The sequence below is a fragment of the Dipodomys spectabilis genome, unplaced genomic scaffold (genome assembly GCF_019054845.1).
Source record: "Dipodomys spectabilis isolate Male_0828 unplaced genomic scaffold, ASM1905484v1 ptg000036l, whole genome shotgun sequence".
Lineage (NCBI taxonomy): Eukaryota > Metazoa > Chordata > Mammalia > Rodentia > Heteromyidae > Dipodomys > Dipodomys spectabilis.
The window spans coordinates 725,152-744,080 of NW_024870713.1; the positions used below are offsets into that span (position 1 = coordinate 725,152).

Sequence of the window (18,929 nt, forward strand, 5' to 3'; positions counted from 1 at the left end):
TTCCTGTACAATAGATTCTTTTTAAGCTAATGTAGTGGGACTTTGTCAACCTTTCTTCTACTTCCAAATTGTTTCCTATCCTGGTCATCCTTTTTTTCCTATGCTGGTCATGTATTTTTCCTCATGGGACTGGTCTACCTTCAATGAATTACAAGTTTGTTTCCCTCTTCTTCAGATTCCCCAGTGTGGCTAACAGACTAATATCTCCACATTTGTTTCTAACCTATACAGGTGTTATACATAGTCTGGTTAGATCCTGTTTAAACAAACTATAATCTAGACATCCTGGCTTAGAAAAATCTGCTTTTGATATACTGTACTGAAGAGTCCTTAATTCCCTATAATTCCCTAGTAATTTTTTCACATGACTCAATTTAGTTATAATGATTCTGTATATTCCTAAATAAATTTGTGAATCTGAGGAGAATCATTTGTAAACAATCAAGAATCCACACACATACATTGTATATATCTTTAAAATTATAATTATTAAAACACTAAACTGTTGTAGTATGTGTAGTTTGCTTAATTACAATAACAATCCTTCCATACATCTCATCAGGATTTTTCTAGTTAACTGGAGATAGAGTCTCTCTGATTTTTTCCTGGCAGAAAAGAGAGAAACTATCTCTCAAGTAGCTTTACACTTGATCCTCATGAGCGACTGGCACTCAACAAAAAGAAGCTTTTAAACATGGGAAATATTCAGAAATAATACACTGAAAACTTTCCCAAGCTTACTTTAGGAAACAACTCAGAGATGTCTGATAAGTATTACTGAGAAAAAAAGGTAATACTGTATATTTTGAAATGCTTTTTATAAATAAAATTAATGTATCATTTAACCTATATAATTTCAACCCAGTCACTTTTTTTATGTGAAAAACACAATTTTATAACAGTTTTAAAAGCCACATTTTGTTAAATGTTCAATCAATGCGCATGTATAAAAATAAAATCTTCTCATTAAATTCAGGGTATGTATATGTCAAATATAATTTCAAATGGTCTGAGAGATGAATTGAAATAAAATTCAAGAATACAAAAAGTGAATAAGCAAAACAAAAGAAAAAAACTTACCGATTGATTTCAAATTTCACCCATCTATTTACTGTCCTAATTCAGTTCTAAAACCTTCAGCCAGTTTTGTAGTCCTCTCTACATATACTATTCTTCAGGTCATACTTTATTGTATAATCACTTTACTTCTGCCATCAGTTCCTTTTTACCCTACCCATAGTTAGTACCTATTCTTACACACTCATTTAAATAGAAAAATCACATAATCTTAAAACTATATCCAGAAATTAAAATATTTTTGCAACAAGCTAAGAAAAAATACTCTGTCCCATAAGATAAAAGAAATGGATTAAGTAAGCAAAGCAACTCTCCTAGATATCATCAAATAGGCAAACAGGAAATAGGCAGAGTTAATGAAATTCTAAAGACTGAAGTATAACTGAAGATATACTACTCAGCCTCTCTCAGTGCAAAGATTACTACATTTCTCATAAAACCTTTATAGAATCTTTAAAGAGGGATTAGAGTGAAGACAGACAACAACCTTACCATGACGGTATAGTGTAGTAAGAGAAATAAGACAAATTAGTAAAAATAAGAAAAATACATTTTTATAAGTTCTTTTCCAGAAATCAATAGGTTTATAAAATATAAAAATTTTTAGCTGGTCTCTGGTGGATCCTACCTTTAATCCTAGCTACTCAGGAGGCTGAGATCTGAGGATTACTCTTATTTCCAATTAACCACCAGAAAACTGGAAGTGGCACTGTGGCTCAAGTGGTAGAGCACTAGCCTTGAGCACAAGAGCTCAGGGAAAGTGCCCAGGCCCAGAGTTCAAGCCCCACAATTGACAAAAAAAAATATGAAGAATAGAAGAGAAAGAGGACTCCATTTGGGCTATAAAAGACCTCTTCTTAGTTGTATTTGAGCTGTGACTTATAGAAAAAGAACTAGTCACGTGTTAAGAAAAATTTCTGGGTACAGAAACAGTAGGCTCATAATCAAAAACAAAGAAAGAGGTTAAAGAAAGACTGGCACAATAAAGGAATGGAAAGGAAATCAGCATTTCTAGAAAGAAATGATCATCAGGAGATTAAAAAAAAAAGAGAGAGAAAGAGAAATAAAGCTAGAGTAGCTGGCACAGGCCAGGCTAACAGGCCTATAGTAAAAAATTCAATGTACCTTCTTTTTAGACAGATTTTACAAGGTCTAAATATAATCAGCTTTCTCTGAAAGTTTTTAAAAAGATATATGATTTAACATCTTAAACATTCTAACAGCTTCATGAAGGACAATTAATAAAGGAACAAGAGAAGATGATGGGAGAACAATTAGACAAATGATAGTGTGATGAAAAGAAGTAAAATACGTATTAGAAATAGAACCAACAGGACTTCCTAATAAATTGTGTGTGGCACATAAAGAAAAGAAAAGAATAAAAGTAACTCATGGGTTATTGAAATGAGCAAGTAGTGAGGTGGTACTATAATTTATTAAGCCAATTAAAGGTCTAAGATAGAATCAATTAGGGGACAGGAAAGGTATGAAGCTAAAATAAGTTTTAGCTTGAACACAATAAAATTAACATGTTCAAAACTAACTAAAAAGTATCAAAATAGAATCACTTGAGTTTGAGTTCATAGTATAAAATCAGAGTGTTGATAATGTGTTCATATACCTCTAAAAGACTTACATTAATAGAAGATTTTAATATCTCTGGGCTAATGATATAAATACCTAAGGATAGAGAAGTCAAGAGGGCCAGGACTCAGGGGTTCAACTATTAAACTCAAACACAGATAGAATAAGAAACACTAATGGCTATTAAAAACCAGCTACAACTGATATTAACAGTAAACAGGCAAATATGGTATCATAAAATGTTTCAAGAAGGCAGAAGACTATATTAAATGCAACTGGGTAAAAAAAAAAAAATCCACTGAGATCTAATACAAATATCCTCTAAATTTCACAAGATGTAGGTCATTGGTGGCTTTTACAAAAAGGGACTAGAGATTCAAAAACAGATTCTAGATGGTAGATGAATAAATAGGATAAGAGGCAGTACAGGTAAACAACATTTTTGAAGACTTTATAAAAGGAGTAGAGAAAAAAACAGTAGAGAAGCTATGGAGAATTTGAGAAGCTTAACAGCAGATTTTTTTTTTTAAACAAAAAAGAGAAGGGAGTGGCACTATGGCTCAAGTGGTAGAGCACTAGCCTTGAGTACAAAGAGGCTCAGGAACAGCACCCAGGCCCAGAGTTCAAGACCCAGGACAGACAAAAAAATTACTGAGCAAGAAAAAAGAGGAAAAAAAAGCATGTATGAGGCTGAAAGGAAACAAAACGGGTATTAATAATGATAAAGGAGTAGGAGCACAGTCCTTGAGGAGCTTCAAGGAAATAGAAACTGTACTAGCTAGCATCTGACAGACACATTTCCTCCAAGATGTGTTTCTGATTCTATCATAATGTGAGTAAAGATGATGGAAAAATAGTAGACTGGATAGCAAGAAAGTGAATGTTTTTCTTTTCACTGTAAATGAAACTCTGCAGCTAAAATGAGATAAAGCTGAAAGTAAGCTGGCTACCAGTGGCTCATGCCTGTAATCCTAGTTACTCAGTAGGCCGAGATCTGAGGATTATGGTTCAAAGCCAGCACAGGCAGGAAAGTTCATGAGATTATTGTATCTAATTAACCACTAAAAAGCTGGAAGGAGAGCTGTGGATCAAGTGGTAGAGTGTTAGCCTTGAGCAAAAAAAGCTCAAGGACAATGACCAGGCCTTAAGTTCAAGCCCCAGGACTGGTACCAAAAGGGAAAAAGAAAGATGAATGGTTAAAAATTTGAGAGACATGGCTAGGCCCAGTGGTCATACTTGTAATCCTACTTAGGAAGTTGAGCTTGGAAAGATCACCGTTTGAGGCCCGCCTAGGCAGAACGTTTGTAAGACTTCTGGTGCCCTGCATCTTGTATATACATTTTTCTAATTTGGAGAGGGGAAGGGAAATAACAAAATGCTGAAATAAGGATATAGGTTTACCCACTTTAACAATGAGTTGTACAAGACACTATGTTGAAAACGAACTTTGCAGGGGGAGGGAGGAACTGGGGAAGTGGGGAAGGTAGGGATGGTAGGGGAAAAACAAAGGAGGAGGTAACAATGCTCAAAACGAAATGTACTCATTACTTTGTGTAACTGTAACTCCTCTGTACACTATTTTTACAATAAAAAACATAAATAAAAAGAAAGTTTGCAAGATTTCATCTCAAAAATAAGCTAGTTGTGGTGGTATGCATCTGTCTTCACAGTAATGAGAAAGAAATGTGAATTCAAGGATCCTAGTCTGCCAACTTGCTGGAAATTATGAAAATAAAAAGGGCTGGGGGGTTCAAGTAGAAGACTGCCCTCTAGCAAGTAGAAGGCCTTGAAACCCCAGTATCACACACCAAAAAAAAGTTTGAAAAACATAAGGGGTAAAATGACATGTTGCTGGGGCAGCAAAATGAATTGAAAGGCAGGCTACTTTAATACTGCTGAGCAACCCACTGAAATCTGGGGTCATTATTTTCTTCACTATTACTTGGTGATTCAGTTGAAGACAGAGGGAAGCAGGCAAGTTCAACCACAGGTAGAGTTTTGCCAGGTGGCTTTCACATCCTCATTGCCCCTTTCCTTCACTAATTAAAATGACAAAGAAAATGAAAAGGATATGAAGAAAAGTCATGAACATTTACATAAAGAGGTATTCATAGCAAGACAGATAAAGACAGAAACAAATGTTTTCATTTTCTCTATGTTTATAGAACACATAAGCAGAAATATATTAACAGAAATCATGGTTGACACTGTTACCTACTACACTCATCCAAAAGACAATTCTTAATATTAATCAAACCATTGGGACTTAGGCTATATTAAGTGCAAAAGGATTGGGAAAAAGACAAAACAAAATAGAACAAAACACACAAGTCCTTACTGTTGAAATATTGGACTCCTGAAAGGGCTACTGTCAGAACAATTACAGAACATAACCTTTAAATATATGTCCTCAAATCTTCTTCATTAACAGTGATACTATCTTTGAAACACAAAAACTGATTATTCAATTTCGTCAAGCAAAATTCTCTCAGTAATCTTCCAGTTAAAAACATGTTTACTTTTTTGAAATGATAATATGTTCATCATAAAAAATACTGTAATATCTAATACACTAAAGACTGGAGATACAGCAATTTGAAATGTGGCATGAAAATATATGAAATATCCATGGTAAAAGTAAAAGGAGCCGAGTGCTGGTGGCTCACACCTGTAATCGTGGCTACTCAAGAGGCTGACATCTGAGGATTGCAGTTCAAAGCCAACCTGGTGGGAAAGTCCATGAGATGCTTATCTGCAATTAACTACCAGAAAACCAGAAGTAGCACTGTGGTTCAAACGGTAGATCGCTCACCTTGAGCTGAAGAGATGAGGGACAGCACCCAGGCCCAGAGTTTAAGCCCCACAACCAACAAAAAAAAAAAGAAAAAGAAAATGAAATTCCAAAAGAATCAACTCAACTGTATTTAAGAAAACAAACACAACTAAGCTGGGTGTGATAGTGAACGTCTGTAATACCTGCTCTCTAGAGACTGAAGCAGCAGGAGGATCATGAATTTGAATCCAGCCTGCGCTATGAAGCACTGTCTCAAAAACAAAAACACAACAAAAAACAGCGGAGTTGTAAAAGGCTCACACTTAAAATCCTAGCTATTCAGAAGGCTGCCAGGGAACTCCTCTTTGAGGCAGCACCTCTCTTTACAGAGGATACTTTCCTTTCACCTAAAAAATAGAAATTAAAAAAAAAAACAAACAACAATGTTGCCAATAAAGGCAGGAAAATCCAGCTCTGAAAATACTAGGCTGAGCTGGGTACCATTGGCTTATAGGTACTCAAGAGGCTGAGATCTGAGGATGTCAAAGCCAGACTGGAAAAAGTCCCCACGACTCTCATCCCTAATAAACTACCAAAAAAAGCTGGAAGTAGAGCTGTAATTCAAGTAGTAGAGCTCTAACCTTGAGCACAAAAGCTCAGGGTCAGCACCCATGTCCTGAGTTCAAGTTCTAGGAACACATATAGAAACACATACATATAAGCCAGGCTGAAGGTGTGTCTCAAGGGATAAAGTACAAGCTGACCAAGGGGAAAGGCCAAGCCCAGGTAACAGAGGTTGAAACTGGTTAAAATCTTTAAGAATATTTCTTCAGATATTATCCCTTCAAAATTTTCTGTCTCTAACAATTTTATTTGCTCTGCAAAATAACCTTTTTAATTCCTTATGCTTCTACTTCTCAAACCTTTCAGAATAATTTTCCCCCTTAAATTGTATACATCTGTGCTTTGTCAATATGAATACAGGAAACTTGTTTTTGCAGCTCAGCTTTAGCTTATTATCATGGAAAATGTATAATGTTAACAGTTACAAAATTCACTCTGGCTTTTATTCATATAGAAACTAAGATCAATTGCCAAAAATGAGATATAGTGCTAAAATAATGCTTAATTTAAAACACTCCATATTTGGCAATTTGGCCTAAGTTTCCAGAGAAAGCAGAATAAAGAGACAGTTTTAGCAGCTAAGCTGTTAGGATTTTTTTTTAATAGGCATTTACTTTAGAGGTCTGACAGCTGTAAATTTAGCTATATTTCTTGGTAATAAATTTTAGTTCTATCTAAAATGCTTCCTTAGGAGAATCTTTAAAAATCAGCATTTTATTGTTAATTATATTTATGTGGGGGTTGGGAATGTGCCTTAGTGATAGAGTGCTTGTCTAGCATGCATGAAGCCCTGGCTACAATTCCTCAGTACCACATAAACAGAAAAATCCGGAAGTGGCACTATGGCTCAAGTGGGAGTTATAGCTTTGAGTAAAAGAAGCTCAGAGACAGTGCCTAGGCCCTGAAGGTTCAAGTCCCAGGACTGGAAAAAATAAATAATTTTAAAAGTTGTATTTATGTGGATAAATTATACATAAACATAAACAGACATATATAAATGTAGGTTAAAATGCCAAGTACACTATAGACATAAAGATTAGTATATTGCATAGTTGGGAGGGAAAAAGGTTGAACATGAGAGAAAAATAGTATTTTCAAAGAATTTGAGTTATTTTTTATTTTTCAAAGAATTTGAGTTATTTTTGGATACTAACATTTAGTACTAGGAAGATGAAAATTTGGTAGAAATATTCTTTTTCAAGTATATAGTGGAGAAGTAACTATTTTGGTAAAATATATTTTGTTGTTGATAAGAGGCCACATCAAATTCACTATCCAGAATATATAAAAAGATTAATTATCTTGAGGTAAAATAATATAGTGGGACTAACAATAAGGAACTATTATTTTCACTACCACTCTAATATAGACTCAAAGCCAAACACGGCTAGAAAAATATGATGGTCTGTAATCAAGTGTATTAAACTATGTAAAAACATCTGGTACCGTATCTTTATAAAACTTTGATGTAAATTAGATTCCTGCTATTTTAAAAAAATTCATGCAATTCTTGTTACTTATATAAAACTCACTGAATTTTAAGGTGTATGTTCACATGTTACAAATCATTTTGATAATTAATTCCACCAAGAAGTTGACGTGATTCAAAACAGCCTAAAAAGTTTTCATTACCAGAATTTCATCAGATGAACAGCCTACTTGAGTAAAATCCTCACCAGACTGATGATGTGTATGCTGTCCAGATGCTTCAACAGACTGCCTTTGTTCACTGTCTGGAGAAGACAACAAAGTAGAATGAGGGCTTTCCATGGAAGATGGTACTGAATAAGGCTGAACTGACATTGCAGAGGATGTAGACGGTTGAAGAAGTTGTTCAGCTGGAGTATCTACATCCATTGCAGTTTCACCCACTTCCAAATCAGGACTTGAAGGTACAGTAGGAAGAGCTGAAACATCAATCTGATTTGTTCCACCTTTAAAAAACATATGTTTATGCAAATCCAAATTTTTAAATTTTAAAATGTTAAAAAACAACACTTAAGAGATATGTTTTGAAAAAACACATCCATGCATACATATACACAAAACAAATTATTATTTCAGGATATCAATAACAGCCACTAGTGGCTAGGTACAATTAACCAAATAAGCAGTCAAATCAAGGTGGGGGAGGGTAAAAAAAATCAATCTATAGCACATTCTTGTTAAACCTTTCCAAGTACAGAAAACTTGCTTATTTATAAAATTTATATATTTCCATTTTCAAGGTATATTTTAAAAGGGCTTAAAACTCATGTTCTTTTATTTTATTTTTGAGATAGGTCAAAGAGAAAGGCCTGTAGAACTAGAAGGGACAAAATATACTAAAATCTGGTGATTACTATAGATATATAAAAATATCAATGATTTTGATGATGTAAATATGAATATAAGCTGGCTTCCATGACAGTTTTTCCCAGCTTTCCAATGACTTAAATTTAAGAAAAATTACCTCTAGGTCTAGATCTTCCTCGTCCTCTATTGCTTTGTGCAACCTCACTTGCTTCTTCAAACCATCTTGACAGCATGTCAGACATTCTCTGCATCAGTGACACATTGGGACTTTGCTCTCCTGTTACAACATAAATCTTATGAATGAGCTTAGTAGTAAGTCAGGGGCTCCCATTAATGCAAAAACCTAGACTTGAAAGAGCTTTAAAACCAGAAGTGGTGGTGCATGCCTATAATCCCAACTACTTGAGAGGCAGAGAAAGGATGATTTTATATTTGAGGTTAGTCCAAAGTTAGTATAACACTCTATCTCAAAAACCTAAAATAATTAGTTGGGTACTGATGGATGCCTGTAATCCTATTGGGAAGCTGAGATTTAACTGCAGTTCAAGGCCAGCTCAGGCAGGAAAGTTAGTGAGTCCTCAAACTATAACTAGTGTGGTTGTACATGCCTGTCAGCTTTTTGGGATTATGAAATCAGCCTTTTGACTAATAAAGTCCACATGACTTCAACAGAAGCATGGCATGGTGGCCTGTATCTATCATTCTAGCTACAGGAAGCCTAAAATAGGTGGATCTCAATAGAGGAGTTCACCCAGGAAGGAAGGCCCTAACTAAAAAATAATGTGAAAAGGGGGGTGGAAGTGTGGCTCAGAAGTAGGGCACCTGGGCCTGGAAAGGTGGCTCAGTGGTAGAGTGCTTGCTTCGCATGCATGAGGCCCTGGGTTTGATTCCTCAGTACCACATAAGCAGGAAAAAAAAAAAAAAAAGCTGGAAGTGGCGCTGTGACTTAAGTGGTAGAGTACTAGCCTTGAGCTGAAGAGCTGAGGGACAGTGCCCAGGCCCAGAGTTCAGGCCCCACAACCAACAAAAGAAAAAAGAAAAAAAAAAGAAGAAGTAGGGAACCTGATCAGCAAGTATTTGGCCACAAGCTCAAATCCCAGGACTTCCAAAATGAAAAAAAGAACTAAACAAAAAGGTTGAGAGCATGGCATAGCATGCATGAAGCCAGTACTAGAAAGAAAAGAACTCAATTAAAAAAATCAATATGTCAAGGTGGGCGCAGGTGGCTCAGGACTGTAATCCTAGCTACGCAGGAGGCTAAGATCTGAGGATCTCGGTTCAAAGCCAGCCTGAGTAAGAAAGTCTGTGAGACTCTTGTCTCCAATAAACCAATAGAAAACCAGAAGTGGAGGTATGGCTCAAGTGGTAGAGCATCAACCTTGAGGCTGAAGAGCTCAGGGATAGTGCGTAGGCCCAGAGTTCAAGCCCCACGACTGACAAAAAAAAAAATAAAAAAATCAATATGCCAGATAAATTATATTAATATATAAAAACTTATTAGGAGATTTCATTACATTTTATAATTTTTTATACTGACTTTTCACAAGAGTAGTAAGATCATCAAGAGTAAGGCTCACAACTCTATCTGTGCATATTTAGTACTTTCACAATATGATTGCCTAGATAGGAAGGGCATATGAATGCAAGGACTCATTAATTCTAAGTTGAACACATTGAAAGAAAGACCTGAACTCTTTCAAGAGCATTACTGCCAAACAGACACAAAATAACCCTGGGTTGGACCCTACTGCATTGTTGGTGGAGTGTGAACTTGTTCAAACACTCTGGAAAGCAGTATGGAGGTTCCTCAAAAGACTCCACATAGAGCTCCCCTATGACCCAGCAATCCCACTTTTGGGCATTTACCCAAACGATCACAAACAAGGCCACACTAAGGCTACCAGAACAACTATGTTTATCACAGCATTATTTATCATAGGTAAGATATTGAACCAACCCTGATGCCCCTCAGTAGGTAAATGGATCAAGAAAATGTGGTGTATACACACACACACACACACACACACACACACACACACACACACACACACACACACACACACACACACACACACACACACACACACACACACACACACACACACACACACACACACACTCTGGAATTCTATGTCTCCATCAGAAAGAATGACATTGTCCCATTTGTTAGGAAATGGAAAGACTTGGAAAAAATTATTTTAAGTGAAGTAAGTCAGGCCCAAAGAAACATAGGTGCCATGGTTTCCCTTATTTGCAATAACTAGTACATGTGTAGGGTAAGCTGAAAAGGCCAAAAGCTATGTACATATGACCATATAAAATGACCTTAAGCGGAATGAACCCCAAGATAGGGACACAAATATCTTTTTTCTTTCTTGCTATTGTTTCTAACATATTTATAATATATCATGTGATTTTTTTGTTTCATGGTAAAATGTTCCTTCCCCACGGTATGTACAACCCCTGTTTTCATTATATTTGATGTCAGTGCCCTGCATCTTGTATATACACTTCTCTAATTCGGGGATGGGAAGGGAAAAAACAAAATGCTTAAATAAGGATACAGGTTGACCCACTGTAACAATGACGTGTACAAAACACTATGTTGAAAAACCGACAAAAAATAAAAATAAACATCATTTAAAAAAAAAAAAAGAAAAAGAACTTTACAACTTCGAGGGATGGGGTAGACAGCAGGTAGTTATAGAGGTGGGAAGGAAGGGATGGTAGGGGGAAAACAAAGGAGGAGGCAACAATGCTCAATAGGAAATGTACTCATTACCTTGCTCATGTAACTGTAACCCCTCTGTGCAGCATTTTTACAATAAAAAATGTAAAAAAAAGTAACCCTGGGTTTTGCATGAATTATCCTGAAAACTGATTTGGCAAGTTACAGTATTTGAAACTAGCCAGAAGTATTTTGTCTCTTCTATTACTCCCTTTCCTCTTTTTAAGCAAACAAGGACATTTTAAAATTGAAAGTACATGTCCAATTAAAATTGTAACAATTCCTTGCTAATATGGTCCTCAGTATCCTAGTGTTGTTAATACTGTTGCAGCATACACATTTCAGAGGGAGGATTAAGAAAAGTTTAACTCAAGTATGGCTTCTGGAAGTTTCAGTGTAGTATTTTTATTTACTCAAATATCTTTGGCAAAAATTTAGTCATATGAAATTCTATGGAATACAGTCCTTTACTTACATGGCATTACTATGGTTAAGTATCATGTATTATATTACTAAGGAAGAGATAGAAAATGGATACAGGTAAACAAATGTCACAAAAAGTTTGGAATTTGAAGTCACTCTGAGCTCCATCACTTCCTAATTGTGACTTCAGACAAGTTATCTAACCTGTCTGTACTAAAACAGCTTCACTGCTAAATGAAATGTTACATCAAAGGATGTCTGCCAAAAAATAAATGCTCAGAATACTGTATTTGGTACATTTAGTCACTTGAAATATGAATTTACTTTCTTCATCTAAATTCTCTTTGATGGTATTTTTATATATAGTAGAAAAGAGTACAAAGAAAGCAAAAAATCAGGAAGTGGCGCTGTGGCTCAAGTGGTAGAGCGCTTGGCTTGAGCTGAAGAGCTCAGGGACAGTGCCCAGGCCCAGAGTTCAAGCCCCACAACCGACCAAAAAAAAAAAAAAAAGAAATGTACTCATTACCTGATGTTTAACAACTATGTACATCACCTTTATAATAAAAAAAAAAGAAAGCAAAAAATCAATCCTGACTTCACTACTGTGATATCTTTGCCTGGTCTTTACTTAAAATGGTAATAATATATGCCTGTGTTCCTTACATGCTTTGCTATATTATATGCAGATTTAAATGAGATGTAGGAAAGTGTTTTATAAAAGTAAATGAAGATGCTCTAACATTTAAAAAATACATACAATTTAAAAATGAAATTTGCTTTTATACTTTCTGTGGAATCAGAAATTTACATTTATTCCTTTACGTATACATATATAACGTCAAGGATAACTGCGTTTACATATAAAAATAGAATGTGAGCAATATATGCTTTTGGTCATCAAAAGTTTTAGACATTAGAGTAAGATTTTGACTAAGACTCAATTAATAAAATACACTTAGATTAATCCTGTTTTAAAGTATGTTATTTTAAAGCTTCCAAAGTAGTTTCTTATGCTTATCACTTAAGGCATCTGACATTTTTTTATTATAAAACACTCAAGCTAGAAATTTGAACTAGCCTATTTTTCTAATATCTAGTAGAAGCTAAAATTAAGCACTCAATATTCCACTGGGCAATGGACGTTCTTATATTTTCAGTGTGAATATAAATTATTTCACACTTTGGAAAGTAATCTGATAATTATTCAAATTAAAATCAACTTGTCCAATGACTCAGCTATTCTACATTTAGGAATTTATTTGAAGATATATTTGTACAGGTATAAGATAATACGGATATTTATAAGAGTAAGAAATTGGAAATGAGCTAAAATACCATCTAATTTAAAATACCATACACTGCAAAGATCTGACCAATGTATACTTGCCATCTCTTTCTCGTTCACTTTCAGGCCTGGCTCTCGGGCCAGTATCTGACCAATCACCACGAAGTCTCAAACGCTTAACTGGAGGCTGTCGTAACTAAAGATAAGGATAGGTAGATTCTATGTAAGTCTAAACAAAAATGTATTCACTTTCCAACCTTTTCCCCCTCCCTCACTGACGAAGATTGAACCTAGATCTTGTACACACTAGGCAAGCACTAACACTTAGCTGTATCTCTAGCTCTCAACTCTGAAAGTATAACTTTAAGTCTAACAGATAATTCCCATTTCCCTACTACCTTTATTAAGTACATAAACGAGATGGTAGCTGAGTATATGAGACATTGATACAATACTTCATCAGTCTTTTGGAGCACTCTTCATAAATAACTACTGATGCTCACAATCCACAATTAGTATAGATGGTGTACTTATTGTTAACCTAAAGCATCTGAGTGAAATTTAGAAATCATGTACATATGACTTCTATCACTAACAAGAGAATTTAACCTCCTTAAACCTTAGTTTTGAACTGTTGTGTCTATGTAAGGTACCTACATATATAACAATATAGTCATTATGTATAAAGTCATTACATTTACCTTTATTTGGCAATTTACTCTCCAGTTCTCCCCAGTATTACAAGCTTTATCACTTTCCTCAAACTTTGTAATCCTGTTATCCTGGGATATTAATTTCTTGTTACTTCAGGGAAAACAAAGAACATCCTGTGGAACTGACACCAATTTCCTCAGCTAAATTCTATAAATTTACCTCTACAACTTTTTAACTCCTAACTTTTCTCAAGGATGCATCATTTATTCTGTTAACGCCTTAATCACTCCAATTTGTGCTTTTTATTTCTTCAGTCCACAATCACCCAGCTTTAATAATTATTCTATTCTATACCTATATCCATTTCTTCCATCTTGTTCTAACAATATGCTGAAGGGTCTTAAGAACTTCAAGTTATAATTTTAAAAATAACATGGTAATATATATATATATACAATTGTCCAACTCCAAATTTTTCATTTATACTTTAAGATATTGCTCAAGTTTTACTAGTGTTGCCAGTAAAAATCTATTCTCTATTCTGTTCTATTTTATAGAATTTAGTATTTATATATAATTCTATTAAATGTCATACATTTGCTTGGCATAGTGGTATACATTTATAATCTCAGCACACAGGATGCAGAGGCAGAAGAATTACAGGTTGGAGGCCAGTCTGTTACAAAGTGAGTTTCAAAAAATAAAGTTATCTAGGGACAGGGAACTCATAGCTGTAACCCTAGCTATTCAAAAGGCTAGATCCAAAGGACTGGCATTCAAAGCCAACCCCCACAGAAAAGTCCTAGAGACCCCATGTCCATAACCAATAATACCCTGGCCTAAAAGTGTAACCCCCCAAAAATAATAAATCCTTAAAAACTCAACAATCCAATCAATAAGTGGGCTTTATTAAAAACTTAAAGAGAGACATCGCAGAAGGATTGCTGAACACATGAAGTTTATCATCTCATTTTCTATTATTTTAACTGCCTTTTTGTAAGGGCTAAAAGTATTGATCTTTCTTGTTCTGAGCATTTATAGAGTTAGAGAAACATTTTGCTATTAAATGTTTTCTCTTTAAATCAGCTCCTAAAACCAGATGCCTGGCTTATGCTTGCAATACTAGCTACTCAGGAGGCTGAGAACAGAGGATAAAGGTTCGAGGCCAACCCAGGCAAAAAAGTCCAAAAGACTCTTCATTTACCACCAAAAAGCCAGAAATGGAGCTGTGACTCAGGTGGTAGAGTGCTAGTCTTGAAAAAAAAAAGTTCAGAGACAGCTCCCAGACCCTGAGTTCAAGCCCTAGGACCAGCACAAAAAAAGAAAAAAAAATCAGTTCTCAGTATTTTTTTTTTCAAGCCCTACTCTCAACGGGGGGGTTTAGTTCAGAAGTATAGCACTTGCCTAGTATGAGTAAGATCTTGGGATGATGCTTAGCACCACCAGAAAAAAAATTTAAATAGGAACACTGTCTTATTTGACACATTAGAACAATAGTCATCAGCCCCTTTTGCTTTTGTTAATTTAGTTATTTTGCCTTCAGGCTCAGAAGTCACTGGATAATTCCTCAATCTGATAAAAAACAGAGTTTTGAGCAAAGTTACCTCTTCTTGTCTCTCCTCTGCTGAAGGAGTCTTAAGTTCTCGTGCTGTATCATCTTTTGGGTCAAAAAGATAGATATAATCTGAAGAATAACTAACAAGAATCTCTTGGCCATCTTCACTGTAACACAGAGATGTCACTCTGCAGGACTTGTTATTAAGATGAGAAGGGATAAAGCGAGCAACCATTCCAGTAGTCCCCCGACCTGCGTAATTCCCTAAATCAGAAAGCAGGAAGTTACATCTTTAGAAAGCATAATGTTTTAAAGTTTAAAAACTCAACCTAAATTATCATATGTGGAACAATGAAGTGATATAAATCCAAACTATCACAGTCTACTTACAAAAATGTTATTTTTTACTTATCAGAGACCATAGCAAAATATATTATAAAAAGAATATATTTACAAAAAAATTCATGATTGTTTGGAATCTAGCATATATATTTTGTTTAAATACAAGTTATGTAACTAGCCTATGATAATCGTCACAATAAATCATTTTTTAATGCCTTCAAATTAAGATAGTTTTTTAACAGGAAAGTTGATAGCATATAATATGGAATGAAATTCCAATTTTTTTCTCCTTAGTGAATGATATAGATGCAGGGCCTTTCCCATGCTAGGCAACTGCTCAATACTAAATTACAGGTGCCTTAGCCCACAGTTTTAAGAAACAAGGTCTCATTATAAACTCAGCCTGGCTGTAAGCTCACTATGTAGACAGGCTGACCTCAAACTTAAAATCCTCTAGCTTCTGCTTCTCCTGTGCTGGGATGATATGCTTATACTACCACACCTGATTTACAATTTTGATTTTAATTAACTCTGTTAATCTCCTATTTCAGATGTCCAGCTCAGCTAGAAATGTAAGAAAGGATTTCTGCTCTTTTAAGAGCTCCATTTTGTGGTAATATTTTTAAGGCAGTCTTGGGAAACGAACACATTAAGTGTTAAAACTGATAAGAGCACCATCCCAATACAATATTAAAAACACATTGAAATATCTTTTAAGAATAACCTATATCCTTTACATTTATGAATTCTTATACCAAGCTATAGAAATATTCAATTACCAAATGTCACAAAAATTTATTCTTTAAATGAATGGAAACTCATGTATTCTTTAATATCATCTTTACCTGTAGCTCTTGTGCCAAGCATGCGCCGATCATATATTCGAACTGAGCTGTCAGAACAGCCAACAGCAAGGTAATATGGGACTGGTGGACAAATAGCCACAGATGTGGCAGCACGTCGACAGTTAATTAAAATATCCTACAAAATATCAGGACATTACCAATTACAGAGGATTTATAGTAGCAAAAATGACATATTTAAATATTTTTATTTTAGTGATGAGAAAATAATTTCCCATTTTGAGAACTGTATTTTGGTTTTGTTGTTTGTTTGCTGGGTTTGAACTTAAGGCCTTGAACTCACTTGGTCTGCTTGCTCATGGCTGCTCATGAACCACTTGAGCCATACCTCCAAATCAGCTTATAGTTGGTTAATTACAGATGGAATCTCACAGACATTTCTCCCCTGGCTGAGTAGTTGAGATTACAAGTATAAGCCATCACTGCCCAGCTAGTATTTTTGCTTTAAAAAAATACTTTATTGTTATTACAGAGGTGATGTACAGAGGGATTACAATTACATGAGTCAAGTACATTTCCTTTTGTACAGTGTCATCTGTTCCCTCACTCTCCCAGTTCCTCCCTCCCATCTCCACCCATGAGTTGTATAGTTCACTTTCATCGATGTCCAGCGAACTCCACTACTATACTTTTTCACCCTTCTTCCTTGGATTCTGAACCCTCTCCCTACCCTCCTGAAGATATACACATGAATATACCACACATAAGGTAAAGAAGACAGAATCAACAAAATTTTTTTGTTTCCGTATCTTGGAGTTCATTTCTCTATGTGTATTATTTTATATAAATATGAAGAGGCACTTAGGCATTGTACCTTTTTAATTCTCTCCTAAAATATCTTCTTTTGGTCTCGTTGCATATATGTAGAATCCTGTATAATTTGTCATGTCCTAGTATGTTTTAGATCTAATTTATGCAGATCAGAGAGAACATGGTATTTTGGCTTTATAAATTTACCTCTTAATTCTCTATCAGAAACTCTTTTCTTATTTTTTCCTTTTATTGGTGGTACTAGAATTTGAATTCAAGGATTTATACTTGCTTCATAAGTGACAAGCCCCCAAACTCCTTTTGTTTTATTTTTTTTGGACAAGATCTATAATTTTGCCTCGGGCCCTCCTTAACATTGAGCCTTTTAACCAATATTCATTTCCATGTACCTTGTGTTACTGGCATATACTACCATTCATTCCCAGCCTGTTGATTGAGGTGGGGTGGGGGAGGGTCACTAACTTTTCACCTAGGCTGCCCTCTAACCATAATCCTATAGAACTCTGACTCCCAAGTAGCTGGGATGACAAGCAAACACCACTATGCTCGGTCCCTTTATCACAAATAACTGAGTCTATACAGAACCAAATTTTACCTTAGCAACCCACTATAGTTAAAGAAAGTTTTTTTCTTTATAATTTGCTATAAATCTCAAAAATTCGTTGATTTCTACCACATTACAGTGTATTCGTATACAAGTTAATCCGAATAAAAATTCATAGAAATACTGAGACGCAAAAAAAAAATTTAAGATCTAGGGCTGGGAAGGTGGCTCAGTGGTAGAACGCTTGCCTTGCATGCATGAGGCCCCGGGTTCGATTCCTCAGCACCACATAAGCAAAAAGAAAAAATAAATAAATAAAAAAAATTAAGATCTGACTAATACAAAGTATATTCTAAAAAGGAACAAATAAAAACTGCTGCTACAGAGTTTAGGAATATGGCTTAGTGGTAGAGTGCTTGCCTAGCATGCAAAAAGCCCTGGGTTCACTTAATATAATTTTTTCCAAGTATTTCCATTTCCTAACAAATGGGGCAATGTAATTCTTTCTGATGGAGGCACAGAATTCCATTGTGTATATATAGCACATTTTCTTGATCCATTCATCTACTGAGGGGCATCTGGGTTGGTTCAATATCTTAGCAATGGTAAATAAGGCTTCAATAAACATAGTCGTGCTGATAGCTTTAGTGTGGTCTTGTTTGTGAACATTTAGGTAAATGCCCAAAAGTGGGATTGCTGGGTCATAGGGGAGCTCTATGTGGAGTCTTTTGAGGAACCCCCATACTACTTTCCAAAACGGTTGAACAAGTCTACACTCCCACCAACAATGCAGTAAGGTTCCCTTTTGGCCACATCCCCTCCAGCATCTGTTGTTATTAGAGTTCTTGATTATAACCATTCTAACTGGGGTGAGGTGGTATCTCAATGTTGTTTTGATTTGCATTTCTTTTATGGCTAGAGAGGTTGATCATTTCTTCATGTGTCTATTGGCCACCCTTCTTTCCTCTTTTTTTTTTTTGGGGGGGGCCGGTCGTGGGGCCTGAACTCTGGGCCTGGGCGCTGTCCCTCAGCTCTTCAGCTCAAGGCTAGAGATCTACCACTTGAGCCACAGCGCCACTTCCGGCGTTTTTTTTGGTTGTTTATGTGGTGCTGAGAAATCGAACCCAGGGCTTCATGCATGCAAGGCAAGTGCTCTACCACTGAGCCACCTTCCCAGCCCCCTTCTTTCCTCTTCAGAGAAGTTTCTCTTTAAGTCTTTAGCCCATTTATTTATTGGACAGTTGTTTCTTTGAAGATTTGTTGTTGGTGGATTTAATCTTTTGAGTTCCAGGTATATTTTATTTTATTTTATTTATTTATTTTTTTTGGGTCCGGTCGTGGGGCCTGAACTCTGGGCCTGGGCACTGTCCCTCAGCTCTTCAGCTCAAGGCTAGCGCTCTACCACTTGAGC

At 35.5% G+C, this 18,929-nt stretch overlaps 1 protein-coding gene across 4 annotated transcripts in view; it reads right to left on the reverse strand.

Annotated features, from left to right (window-relative positions):
- Positions 1–18,929, reverse strand: part of Dcaf6 (DDB1 and CUL4 associated factor 6) — a 120,386-nt gene that overhangs the window by 59,904 nt on the left and 41,553 nt on the right. For 2 of the 4 annotated variants that reach the window (XM_042677374.1, XM_042677375.1), the window contains exons 6-10: positions 16,186–16,321; positions 15,048–15,262; positions 12,892–12,985; positions 8,511–8,630; positions 7,735–7,992 (exon numbers count right to left, since the gene is read on the reverse strand). In XM_042677374.1, the coding sequence (XP_042533308.1) occupies positions 7,735–7,992; positions 8,511–8,630; positions 12,892–12,985; positions 15,048–15,262; positions 16,186–16,321 (823 nt within the window). The remainder of the gene's footprint in view (positions 1–7,734; positions 7,993–8,510; positions 8,631–12,891; positions 12,986–15,047; positions 15,263–16,185; positions 16,322–18,929) is intronic. The other 2 variants (XM_042677377.1, XM_042677376.1) reach the window with 1 other exon arrangement.